This window comes from Heterocephalus glaber, unplaced genomic scaffold (assembly GCF_053883595.1).
Source record: "Heterocephalus glaber isolate CG9 unplaced genomic scaffold, H.glaber_assembly_v1.0 deba00001481, whole genome shotgun sequence".
Taxonomy (NCBI): domain Eukaryota; kingdom Metazoa; phylum Chordata; class Mammalia; order Rodentia; family Bathyergidae; genus Heterocephalus; species Heterocephalus glaber.
This window is the reverse complement of record NW_028258317.1, coordinates 13,210,516-13,222,485: the sequence shown is the minus strand read 5'-3', so window position 1 is coordinate 13,222,485 and position 11,970 is coordinate 13,210,516. Positions and strand designations below refer to the sequence as shown.

At 51.6% G+C, this 11,970-nt stretch overlaps 1 protein-coding gene across 3 annotated transcripts in view; it reads right to left on the bottom strand.

The window, feature by feature from the left end:
• Positions 1 to 599: 599 nt before the first annotated feature.
• Positions 600 to 11,970, bottom strand: part of Coro2a (coronin 2A) — a 69,318-nt gene continuing 57,947 nt past the window's right edge. For 2 of the 3 annotated variants that reach the window (XM_004864949.4, XM_021244519.2), the window contains exons 5-12: positions 10,850 to 11,029; positions 10,030 to 10,146; positions 9,014 to 9,118; positions 8,233 to 8,329; positions 6,459 to 6,571; positions 6,045 to 6,135; positions 4,818 to 5,092; positions 600 to 3,605 (exon numbers count right to left, since the gene is read on the bottom strand). In XM_004864949.4, coding sequence (XP_004865006.1) covers positions 3,474 to 3,605; positions 4,818 to 5,092; positions 6,045 to 6,135; positions 6,459 to 6,571; positions 8,233 to 8,329; positions 9,014 to 9,118; positions 10,030 to 10,146; positions 10,850 to 11,029 — 1,110 coding nt within the window. In that variant the 3' untranslated portion in view covers positions 600 to 3,473. The remainder of the gene's footprint in view (positions 3,606 to 4,817; positions 5,093 to 6,044; positions 6,136 to 6,458; positions 6,572 to 8,232; positions 8,330 to 9,013; positions 9,119 to 10,029; positions 10,147 to 10,849; positions 11,030 to 11,970) is intronic. The other variant, XM_087183626.1, reaches the window with a different exon arrangement.

The window sequence follows — 11,970 nt, the reverse complement described above, 5'->3', positions numbered from 1 at the left end:
CCAGCAGGGTGCTCCTCGTGTCCGCCCCAGACTGAAAGTGTGCGCCGAGAAACAGGGACTCACTCCTAATGGGCTAATTGGAAGAAAGTGACACTCAGTGACACTAGTCCAGTAACTCAGCAAACTGCAGCTAGGTGGGGATGGGACCGCGGTTGGGGTGGCCTTAGCTACACTCCACACTTTCCCTTATCCTGTGCCCTCTCCCACAGTTGTGAGGAATCCCTGGGAAACTCCAGTTGCCCGCAGGCTAAAATTTACGAGGTCTTGGGCTCTTAACAACCCTTGGACCCTGCCCTTTGCTCATTTCCAGAGTGAACGACAAGCGCTTTTCCCTAGAACACTCTTGTGCTCCCCAAATGCCCTCTGCCCTGCCTACTTTCATTTACCTCTTTTGGGGTTTTGGCCTGGCTGTCACCTCCTCTAGGGTGCCTTCCCCAATTCTCCCAGAGCAGTCTGGCCTGTCCTAGTCCTGGGGCAGCAGGTGGTGGTGGTGATGGTTAGGACCTTGCCTGTCCTGTTTCTCAGCCGAGTGTCTGGCCCAAACAGTAGGTGGTCACTTAATTGGTATTTGTGGAACAAATAAAGAAATGCAAAGTTCCTTTTGTTACATTTCTATCCAGATGTTTATTGTTTTGTTACATTCTTTCCATTGCACAATTCCATATCTATTTTCACTTTTATTTCTTTATTTTTTACAAAGGTACAAGGAATTTCAGAAACATTAAAACAATCATTCGAACTGTTTCAGGCACGGTTTCATATGAAAAGCATTGCTCCATTCCTGACTTCCTGTTTCCATCTATGATACAGTCTCAACTCTTGTCTCAGGAAGTGCAATCACTGTAGAGCAATGGTGGACACTAGCTGAGGCTCATCTCCAGTGGAGAGTTCCTGAGTCAACAGAAAGGGGGCTCCCGGAGTAAGGGGTACAGTAAGGAGATGAGCTGCAGGCACTACCTATTTGCTAGGCACGGTCCACTCCATCAGCTCAAGAACAAAAACAAAAATATAATTTAAAAAAAAGATAGCTTAAAAAATATCTGATAAAAATTACCTATCCCTCTCCCTTGCTGTGAAATAATTTAAATAATTTACTCTAGGTGTTAAAAAAAAAAAAAAGACAGAAAACAACTTTGTTCGAAGCCCTCGTCCTGTTTCCAAGTGTGAGGTCCAGGTTCCCCAGGGTGGCAGCTTTTGAAGGGATGCTGGAAGCTCTCCGACTCAAACACCCCTCCCACCTTGTGCCCCTAGCTGGGCAGCCAGTGGCTTGGGCATGAGGTTCCTTCACTTCTCTGAGGCCAGGTCTTCCCTTCTGACCACTGGACTGTAACGCCTGCCTGACCTGCGTAGGAGCATGTGCCAGTGAGTGGAGGTGGGAGGGCTTTGTAAACTGTGAAGTGCTGGCAAAGAGAAAGCGGGCGAGGTAACCCCAGCTGTGCTTCCCTGATAATGCCTGGGACTTGGCCTTTTGTTCTAAGCAAAGTAAGGCAAGCCTGGCTGTTGCTTTGGGGAAATGGAGAATAAAACAAAGAACATGGTGTTTGCAGACAGGCAAAGGCCATCAGCCATAGCTGGGGGGAGCACACTTTGGGAACCATATTTGAGCCCCAGTTCTTGTCTGGTATTCATTGTTCTCTTCAGTAAAGATTGAAGATAGGGCTCAGGGACTGGTCCAGGTCTCTCTGTCCTCACTGTTTTACAGAACCACCAGGGCAGCTTATGAAGTCAGAGGCCCAGGCTCTAGAGACAGCCTCAGTGGACATAGAATGGGGCCTGGTGTCTCTCTCTCCTGAATGCTCTCAAGGGCATTCAACATACAGCATGGATTGAAACGTCCTAGGCTATGTCTTTTGCAGTCCCATCTGAGCTCCAGAGTTACCCCATGGGACGGGGAAAACTTATTGCCTACGCCTTCTGACTAAGGAGGGGCAGATTTTGCTTCTTATTATTCTTAGTTTCTAGCTGGGCTGCTGAACTGACCATGAGAAAGTAAGAGCCTTAGAGTAGGGCTCAGGACAGAGATTCAGAAAGGAGGCATGCAGCTAGGCGTGGTGGCACGCACCTGTAACCCCAGCTGCACGGGTGGCTGAGGCAGGAGGGTCACAAGTTCAAGCCCAGCTCAGGCAGCTTAGTGACTTTGTGTCACTTAGTGACTCTGTCTCAAAGTAAAAAATTTAAAAAGGGATGGAGATGGAGCTCAGTGCAAAGCCTTGGGTACAATACCCAGTATCAGAAAAACAAAACAAAACAAGACAAAAGCAAGAAAGGAAGGACACAAAAACTTCCAGGCCAGAAGGGAGTTTCAGGGCCATCTGGTGCTACTTCCTCACCTAGTGTGTTCCCTGTCTCCAGAAGCCCTCACTGGCGGGTGACCACAGCACTCTGCCAGGATCCAGCCCTAGGGCTCCAGACCTCCTGGAGCCTCTTTTGTTAACCTGGGCTGAAACCTGTCCACATCTTCCCGGAGCAGGCAGGCTATGGAGACAACAGTCCACAGACTCAGCTCTAAGGCCTGTGCCTCCACACGGGGCCAGTGTCTCCTCACATCTGGCTGATTCTGGCTGGGGACAGTGGTTCTGACCTCCTGCCTGTGCTGTAGAATTGGGAACGAACCTTAACGCATTCCTTCAGGTTAACCCTAACCCTCAGTCTCTTTGCCAGTGTGTGAGTTTCTGAGGTCATTACCCCACATGTGGGATCAAGGTCAAAGTCTCTGGGGGCAGACCTGTCGGGGGAGGGTCCTTCCAGGTCCCTCCTGTTCAGATGGAGAACCTGGGACCTGAGAGAGAAGGATTTTGTAAATGGTCACCAAGTAAGTAATGGCATAGCCCAGAACAGAACCAGGGGATTCCTGCTCAGGGGGCCGAGAACTGCATCAGGCCGGAAACGGCAGAAAGACAGGCCAGGAGACCAGGATCTCAGTCCAGCCGTGCCGTGAGACAAACCTCACTTTCCTTCTTTGGGCTTCAGTTTCCCCATCTGTAAAATGAGGGAGCTGGGCCAGATTTCAAACTTCTAAAAATTGGTGTAAATGGCAGAATTCTATATTCCATAGCAGGCCACACATGAAACAGACAGAAGGTGCCATCTGTCGGATTGGGCTCCTGCCTAAGTCTTCCTTCCATTCTGTAGGGCGCAGTTTGAACATCACAGGCAGCAGACCTCCCAGATCCTTCCAGCTTGAGCTTTCTACAGTGTTCTTTCCTCTTCAGAAGTTGTGGACACTGAGAGACAGAATTCAACAAAAGGCAAAGTATCATCTAAAAACAGAGTCAGTGCAGAAACTGCTGTCGCAAGAAGGCAAATAGAGAACGGCACCACGTCCCACTGGAATCTCTTTCAGCAACTGAGAGTTTTGTTTTCTGGTAAAAAATATAGAAATAGTGGTTGTTTTCGGGGGACTTGAGGCTTGGTTCTGGACCTCCCCACAAAGCCAGTGGTGTCCCTGAGGGCGGGGATGGCAGAGGCCTTGCCTAGAACTTCCCAGAATCCATCTGCAAGTTCTTGATCTCCAGTTCCAGCTGCTTGGCCTCGACCTCTCGCTGGGTCAGCAGCTCCCGGAGCCTTCGGATCTCCTCCTGTTGCCGATAGAACATCTGCAGCAGCTGGGAAGGCAGAGGTCAGAGGGCAAGGTCACTTGGGTGGCCTAGGGTGCAGGGGCAGGGCACCAGCAGAAAGGCTAAAAAACTACCTCTTTTTGACTCACAAAGGCAGAGGTGATTAAATCAACAAGGAGGCAATCCATGCACAGATCTTTTTACAAAAATCTCTATTTCACTCAGTAAGGGAAATTCAAAAATATGAAGTTTTAGGGCCGGGGATTTAGCTCAGTGGTTCCGCCGCCTGCCTCGCAAGTGGAAGGACCCGAGTTCGATCGCCGGTACCAAAAAAAACCCCCAAAAAACAAAAATATGAAGTTTTAGACATATTTTGCCTCTTTGGCTTCTGAGGGATGAGAAGGAAGGATATTTGGTCTTGTAGCCTGGAAACTGGTGTTTTTACCACCACTAAACAATATGACTGTGGGTAGTGAGTTCCTTGCCCTCTTTGACCTTTAATTTCTTTCTTTAGGACAGTGATGGCCAACCTTTTAGAGCTTTCAATAGTAACAAACAGCCAGCTGCAGCAAGGTTTGCCAGCCCTGCTCTGGGAATTGGGGTCAGAAAACCTCATCACTGTCAAAATTGTTGCTGCTGTAGAGAACAGCTGTGAGAGGCTGGGCACTCCCCGAGGGCTTTCATTATCTCCTGGATGCTTGCAACAGCCCTATGAGGGTGGCAGTGATGCACCTCCACTTCACATGTGCAAACTGAAGCTTAGCGCCATGGGACCCCCAGGTCTGAGGCCTCCTAGTGAATACTTAGTAGAACTGTGATCAGAGTCCCTCTGCCAGACACCTGTCCTTCTGTTTTTCTCTCCTCAACATTGACTTCCAGGGCTGTGGCCTGTGAGAATCCATCACATGCTATATCAAAAATGTCTACCCCAGGGCCTGGCATACAATAAGGCACTTAACAGAACTTCACTCTGAAACCAGAAAATCCCAGAACATCAGCACTGGAAGAGACTTCAATGCTCACCAGGTCAAACCCTTTGCATTTTCTGTGTGTATATTCACCATTCTGGCATACTGACGGTGCTCACTGCCCGTTTGTTGACTGAATTAACAAAATGAATTAAGGACTAAGTCAGGTCACACATCGGGCTGTACTTCTCAGCCAGCATTTTCCTCTTTCCTTCTGGGCCCTTGCCCTGAGGGGCAGGCAGTGCTGATTCCCTCCCCTGCCCACTGCTAGCAGGCCCACCCCCTCCCTTACCTCATTCTCTGTCTTTGGTGGGGGGCATTCAAAAACATCGAAGCCGTTGGTGATCCAGGACTTCTTCTCCTCCAGCCTGTGCTCCACTGCCCACCTTGGCACCTTCTCCTCCAGCAGGGAACAGGGCCTCCAGCTGCCCTCTGCAGCCAGCTTTGCTGTAGGGTCCAAGGGCAGGGGTGAAGCTGGGGCTCCAGCACTGGAGAGGAGTCTCTCGGGAGGCAAAGTCCGGGGGCTCAGCAGCTGGGAGCCGGGCCGGAGGGACACCAGGATTGGCTCTGGAGGGAAGCAAAGGGCTGTGAGAGGACTGAGTGGCACGAGTAGATGGACATAGGAAGGCTGGCGCACAGAGACATGCAACAGGTGTGGGAGACACAACTGCCTGCAGACAGGCAGAAATCCGGGTCAGGGACAGTCAGATACGAGCACCACATGTGCAGCCATCTAAGCAAGCCTGGTGGTAGGAACTGCATGTGGTGTGCATTGGAGCTGTCCCCAGACACCATGTGTTCCTCAAGTGTAGCCTTGTCCTTGCCTTGTGAGGACAGTCCCACCCACACTGTACTCTGCCATCTACCAAGGCCATGAGTTCTCCCAACATGCCCAGGAGGCAGGGGAGGCAGGAAGAGGAGGAATCAGAGGCCCAGGGAGGAGAGGATCTAAGGTTGCACAAATCTGGTACTTGGCACTGGCAGTAGCCCTTTCAGTGCATCAGAAGGTCCCTCAGCCCCTGGTGAAGGAAACGAGAGCTTCCTTCAAATGGAGGGAGAGAGAGATTCTGAGTCAGGGGTCAAGGGAGCATATGTTGCTCTCTTTCCACTAGGCTGCCTTGGCTACAGAGTTAGGCCAGGCTGAAGGGGCCAAAGAGCCTGGGTGGCAGTTGCTGCCGAGGGTCTCTTGAGCCAAAGAATAATTGCAGAAGTAGGAGTGGGGGATGGGTAGGGGAGTCCGGCTGAGACTGTCCAGTTCCCCTGAAGAGTCTCAGAATCAGATGTGTTCTGTGGCGCAACCTCTCTTGAGCTGGAGGAGCTTTCTGAACCACCATCAAGCCCTGCCTTCCTAGTCCTGTGTGTGACCATCTAATCACTGACGTCTGGCTTATCAAGGGCCTGTCTTTTGAAGATACAGGAAAATGAAAATACAGCCAGCCCGCCCGCCCCCCCCCCCATAATACTTGGAGCCACTGGGACTTCAGATTCCATCACAGTTGCCGTTCTCGGCCTTCCTCACCTCTGTTCATCCCACTGAGCCACTCCTGAGCCGTCAGGGAGGGCTGGGCCCCTGCTGTTGGCGGGTAGATGTCTTCTTGGTAGGATTCCGACTGCAGGAGAGTGCAGACAGTGAGGGGACAGTGGCAGGGTAGGCTGCCCGGACGGAGACAGAGCTGAGAGTCCAGGCTCTCCTCAACCCTGCTGAACTGAGGAAACCCATGCCCAGAGGGCAAAGGGACTTTTGAAAGGTCACACACAGCTCAAAAGTGGAGGTAAGCAAGGCCCAGGATGCCTGGGCCCATGGTGATGACCATGAAAAGGATCTTCCCCTGAAAGGGTGCTCCTCAGCCTCCCTGTGGCTGGGTACAGTGGGACCCTGACAGCTCTAAGATGAGTTCTTTGTCTCCCACCCAGATGGGCCCACTATCCTTACCCGCCGGGGCACAATCATGGATATGGGCTCGATGAGGCTTTTGGTTGTGATCAGCTTGTAGAAGCGGAATATCTCGCAGGAGGACACGTCGAGACCTCTCTTTGGCATGACACCTGCAGACAGACGGCCACAGGGGGTCAAGAGGTTCTGGTTGGGCTGGGCCCACAAGGACCTGGCATATGGGGCAAAGCCAGGGTGTTCCCCAGGAGACTGTCCACCACCTTCCCTCAGCAAACAGCTTATAACCAAATACCTAGGCAGGGCCGGGCCCTGTGCTTTGGGAATGGACTTCATCATTGGGCTGTCTCTACCTTTAAGCATTTCAATTATTTTAACTAGATTCTTACAGGCAGTTTGCTCTACCTCTATCCCACAGCCCTGGGACCCAAATGCTCATAATAGGGATATTCCAGCTGTCTATATTCTTTTTTTTTTTTCTTTTGAAGTTGGGGATGGAACCCAGGTCCTCATACTTGCTAGGCAAGCACTCTGCCACTAAGCTACACCTCCAAGGTGTATCTTCCTTGAGCCTTTTACTTTTGACCTCCCTATATCTATAAAGTGATCTTTTTTTTTACAAATGATATTTAATTGGATTTTTTATTTTCTTTTTTTTTTTGGTACCGGGGATCGAACTCCGGTCTTTGTGCTTGTGCAGCAGGCAGCGAAACCACTGAGCTAAATCCCCGGCCCTCATTTTTAATTTTTTCAATACTTGTACTGGATACTGAACCCAGGGCTCACACATGCTAGGCAAGCACCCTACCCCTGAGCTATACCCTCAGCCCTCATTGGATCTTCTTCTTCTTCTTCTTTTTTTTGTACCTGGGATTGAACTTGGGACCTTGCTCTTGCAAGGCAGGCGGCAGCACCACTGAGCTAAATCCCCAGCCCTCTTATTTTTATTTATTTATTTACTTATTTATTTTTATAGCACTAGGGATTGAATCCATGGGTGTTCTACCACTGAGCTACATCCTCAGCCCTTTTTTATTCTGAGACAGAGTCTCACTAAATAGCCCAGGCTGGCCTCAAACTTGTGATCCTCCTGCCTCAGCCTCTCAAGGAATTAGGATTAGAGGTATGCACCGTTTGCCTGGCTAGAGTTGGATCTTTTTATTATTTTATTTTTTTTACTTTTTTAGTTGGATCTTTTAAAATTTGCATACACACTTGGAAAAGAGGGAAGGATTGCTCCCTGAGTTTCTTTTAGGTCAATAGTTCTCATCTCCTTGGTATATTGTAACTGCTTGACGTCACTAGGAACACTTCCTCTCTCCTGGGCAGTGCTCTGTCAGCTTCCTCTTTCAATTCCTCAGATGGTGCTTCCTCAGGGAAGTCCTCCCTGGCTCTGGCTCACTCAGTTTTGCTGCTGTATACTTCAAGTCAGACTTGCTACGGCTTGAGGGTATCCCCAAGGCTTCAGGGGACATCGTGAGGTATTAAGAGGGTGGAACTCACTCTAACTATGAGGCTTAGAGATGGGGCCTTTGGGGAGTGATCAGGATTAGATAAGGTCATCAGGGTGGAGCCCCCAGAATTGAATCCAGTGGCTTTGTAAGAAGAGATGAGAAGAGACACCCACGTGCTTCCTGTCTTGTCTTGTGAGGCCCTGCACTGCCTTGGCAACAGTAAGGCCATCACCAAATGTGGCCCATGGACCTTGCATTTGCACAACCATGAGCCAAAACACAGCTCTTGTAACTTATCCAGTGGGCGGTCCTGTGTTAGCAACAGAAAATGGATTCCCAAGTAGCCCAGGAGCCCCACTCACCGATCCCCTTCTGCGGGTTGTAGGAGCGGAATTCTGTCAGGTAGCTCAGGTGAGGTTTGTCAGTGCTCACCTCGTAGTAGCGAATGTTCCCATCCCCCTAAGAGAGCAATCGAGACTCAGAGCTGAGCCATCAGCAGCGCTTGGGCAGGTCAAGCAGCCACCTCTGGCTTTCAGAGGGAAAAACCGGGAAACCCACGTCTCACCTGGGAACACCAGAGACCTCAGGGCCTGTTGCCAAGACATGGACAAGGAGGTCTTCATTTAATGCTCAGTGCCCCCAACTCTGATGCAAAATCCACCCTCAGTCCTCTAAGACAGAGGCTTTGGGAAAATAGGCCCCAACTCTAATCCCATCCAAGAGCCACATGGAGGTCAGAATCTTAGCCCTGAGGAACATTTCTGGTTGTCATAATGACTAGAAGACAGGGAGGGTATGTTGCTGGCATTGGCAGGTAGAGGCCAGAAATGCTAATATGGGAGAGCCACACCCAGTGAAGACCTGCTCTGCCCAGGTTCTGAGTGTCCCTGTTGGGAAAGGCCATCTGGTCCCAGAGCTGGAAGGACAGGCGTGTGGCGACCAGCTAAAGCCCTGGCCCGAGTCTTCCTAGGGAGCTGGGAGGGTGAGGAGGGGTGCTCCCCCAGGGGAAGAGGGGCCAGCCACTATTATCTGGCCCCAGCCTGCACCCCAAGGGCCCCAGGCTGCTGGGCTCAGCTTGGGAAATTTCTGCTCCTGCGCCAGGGACCCAGTCTGCCTCCTCCCTCCCCAGCCAGCCAGGCTGACCTTTCCAACCACATAGAGCATGTTGGTGTCCGAGTCGTAGAAGGGAAACAACACGCCTGAGGAGCCATCCAGGTCCTCCTCTGTGAGGGGCACGGAGAGATCATCCTGCAGGGAAGGGAGAGCAGGACAGCTGCTGAGTCTATCCTGAGGTCAGAACTGCTGCTGCGAGGCTTGGGGTGTGTGTAGGGCAGAGAGAGAGTCTGATCTCCTGCATAAACGCTTTGGGGAAGAGGGCCCCGGCTCTTGAGGCCCAGTCTGTGGGCTGCTGTCTCACAAGGAAGACATTTTAAAGGCACGAAAACTGCTACCATCTATTTTGTCAGCATTTTGACTGTAAGTCACTTTTTTTTTTTTTTTCCAGTACCAAGGATCGAACTCAGGACCTTGTGCTTGTGGGGCAGGTGTGGTGGCACTGAGCTAAATCCCGGGCCCTGACCGTAAGTCATTTTTGACACACCTGATCTGACTCTGCTCCTCCCACCACCTCTATTTGTTCCCCATTATTTTGTTTTGATTTTTGGAGACAACATCTCATTATGTACCCCAGGCTGGCCTGAAACTTGCCATCTTCCTGCCTCAGCCTCCCAAGTGCTGGGATTACATGCATGTGCTACCCTGCCTGTCATCCATCTGTTTTACTAAATGCAGGAGACTCCGTGCAGGGAAGCGATCTATGCAGTGTCTGAAATGCCTGGCTAGTGCTCCTCCAAACCAGCCTGCTTGGCCAGCCTACCTCTCCTGTCAGTGGATGCCCATTCTCGCTGCTCCCAGGCTATGCTTTAACTGCTCCTGAGGCTGCCCTTTCACCACCATCTCCTTCCTCCCAAGACAAGATGCACCAGGCCCTGGGCTCACCTAAGGGGCTGCTGGCACCTCCCTGTTCTACAACCAGGTCCTCAGCCCCAGCAGACTCCATGATGCACTGTGAGAACTGAACGAGTGATCACACGAAGAAATGAGTAAAGCCGTGCCAGGCTGTGGGGTGAGGGCAGGGGCAGGGGTGCCCTTAGACCCACCTGGTCCCACAGGGCCATCTGGCGGTTGTTCCAGCGTGACGTGCCTGTGGACAGCAGCTTCCTCAGGTTCCCGAGGAACAGTACCTTGCTTGCTCGGTGCCCCTTGTAGCTGGCTTCCTGGAGGGACATGTGCAGTTAGCATTGGACAGATGCCAGGAGGGGACTTGGGGTGCAGCTTGGAGGTTCTGACCTCCCTTTCTCAGCCTGGCTATGGGAGAGCCCATCAGGAGCACCACCTCCAGGAAGCCTGCCTGACTCCCATATCATGGAGCTCTCTTGCTCTTTGCTGAGAGTCATATCTCCAAGCTAGGATACAGGTGCAGCTCTGCCCAGTTCCACACTTCTGCTTTGAGAGCTACTCTAAGGAGGGACAGGGCTGGGTACACACTGTCACTTCACTGTCCTATTTAGACCTTTGACAGGAAAGACTAATGGTCATTGCTGCTGATGAGCAGATGGAGGCTCAGAGAACTGAAAGTACTTGTCCAAGGTCATACAGTAGACAAACAGTGCTGCCTCTGTCTCCTGACCCCTGGGGCCAGTGACAGGGCACACAGACCAGTTTCGGAGCTGAACCAGCTTCAAACCCCAGCTCTCAATGTGAGGAAGTCCCTTCCTCTCTTTGGCCTCAGTTTTCCCATCTGAGAAATGGACCTGGCACATCTTATTTCCCAGTGGTGTTAAGAGGGCAGCCAAAGATGTCACCTACGAGAGCTTGACCCAGAAGCCACCAGCACACTGTCCAGTTCTCAGAGCTGCCCCAGCTCTATGTGGCCCCCTGCTTCTCAGCCCCTTCAACAGATTCTGGCCCAGCACTGACCTGCAGGACAGTCCCGAGCCGGGGATCGAGAACCCGAATCTTTCGGTCTTTACAGGTGGTGGCCAGCAGGCTGCCGTTGGTGTTGAAAGACATGGACAAGATCACATCTTGGTGACAGGTGATGGTTCTCATGGGGCTCACAATGACAGACTCCTTTGTATCCAGGTTCCAGATCATCACCTGCAGGCAGAGTGCCTGCTCTGAGCGAGGCAGTGGCCACCCCGCCCCAGTCCTACAGTGACACGCCAGCCGGCTGCAGTGAAACACAGTATCCCCAGGAGGGAAATGCAGCTGGAAGACTGGCCGAGGAGCCTCGGTGGGAGGACAGATATGCTGCTGAAGCTGCATGGGGCAGAGTGGGGAGCCGGGGGCCAGGCTGTCTGGTAGTTAGAGGAAAACACCATCTGCCTTTGAGCAACAAAACATCTATGCTGGGAAGACCCCAGGGAACCAGCAAATGGAGGGGAGGAGATGTGTTCTAACAGTAGCAGCATTTTCCACTTCACATGGATAACCAAGGTGGTTATGTTTAGTTGCACAGGCTGCACACAGCGCAGCTCCTGGGCAATTTAAACCTATAGCCTAAGAAGTGAATAGCGCCCCCTGGAGCTGTGTACAAACTAACCTGCACAACTATGCACTTTAGTCCTGCACACATAGCCTACACAGGTGAGAATGCTTCTGATTGGAAGGCAGTAGAAAGCCTAGAGCCCTCTAACAGCTCCCACCCCACCTTTTAATCCATCGCAGAGGCCCCAAGGTAAAGCTGAAAAACTGGTGTGGTCCTACCACGTCTTCCTATAGAATGGGAAACAGAGGCCCAGAGGAGGCATGGAGACATTCCCAGGTCACACTGCCAGTCAGAGACCAGGATGGAAGAGCATCCAGGCCCCAACCCTCAGGGTGCACAGCCTGCCACCAGGCAGTCAGTCAGCACAGCAGGGAAGTCTAAGGGCCAGCCCTCCCCTCCAGGCAGACTGCAATGGGGTGAATCATGCTCCCCAAAATGCAGGTCCACTCAGAACCTCAGATGTGACTTTATTTGGAAATGGTGTCTTTGCAGATGTAGTTAATTGAGGTCACAAAAATTAGGATGTCCTTGTAAGAAGAAGAGTGGACAC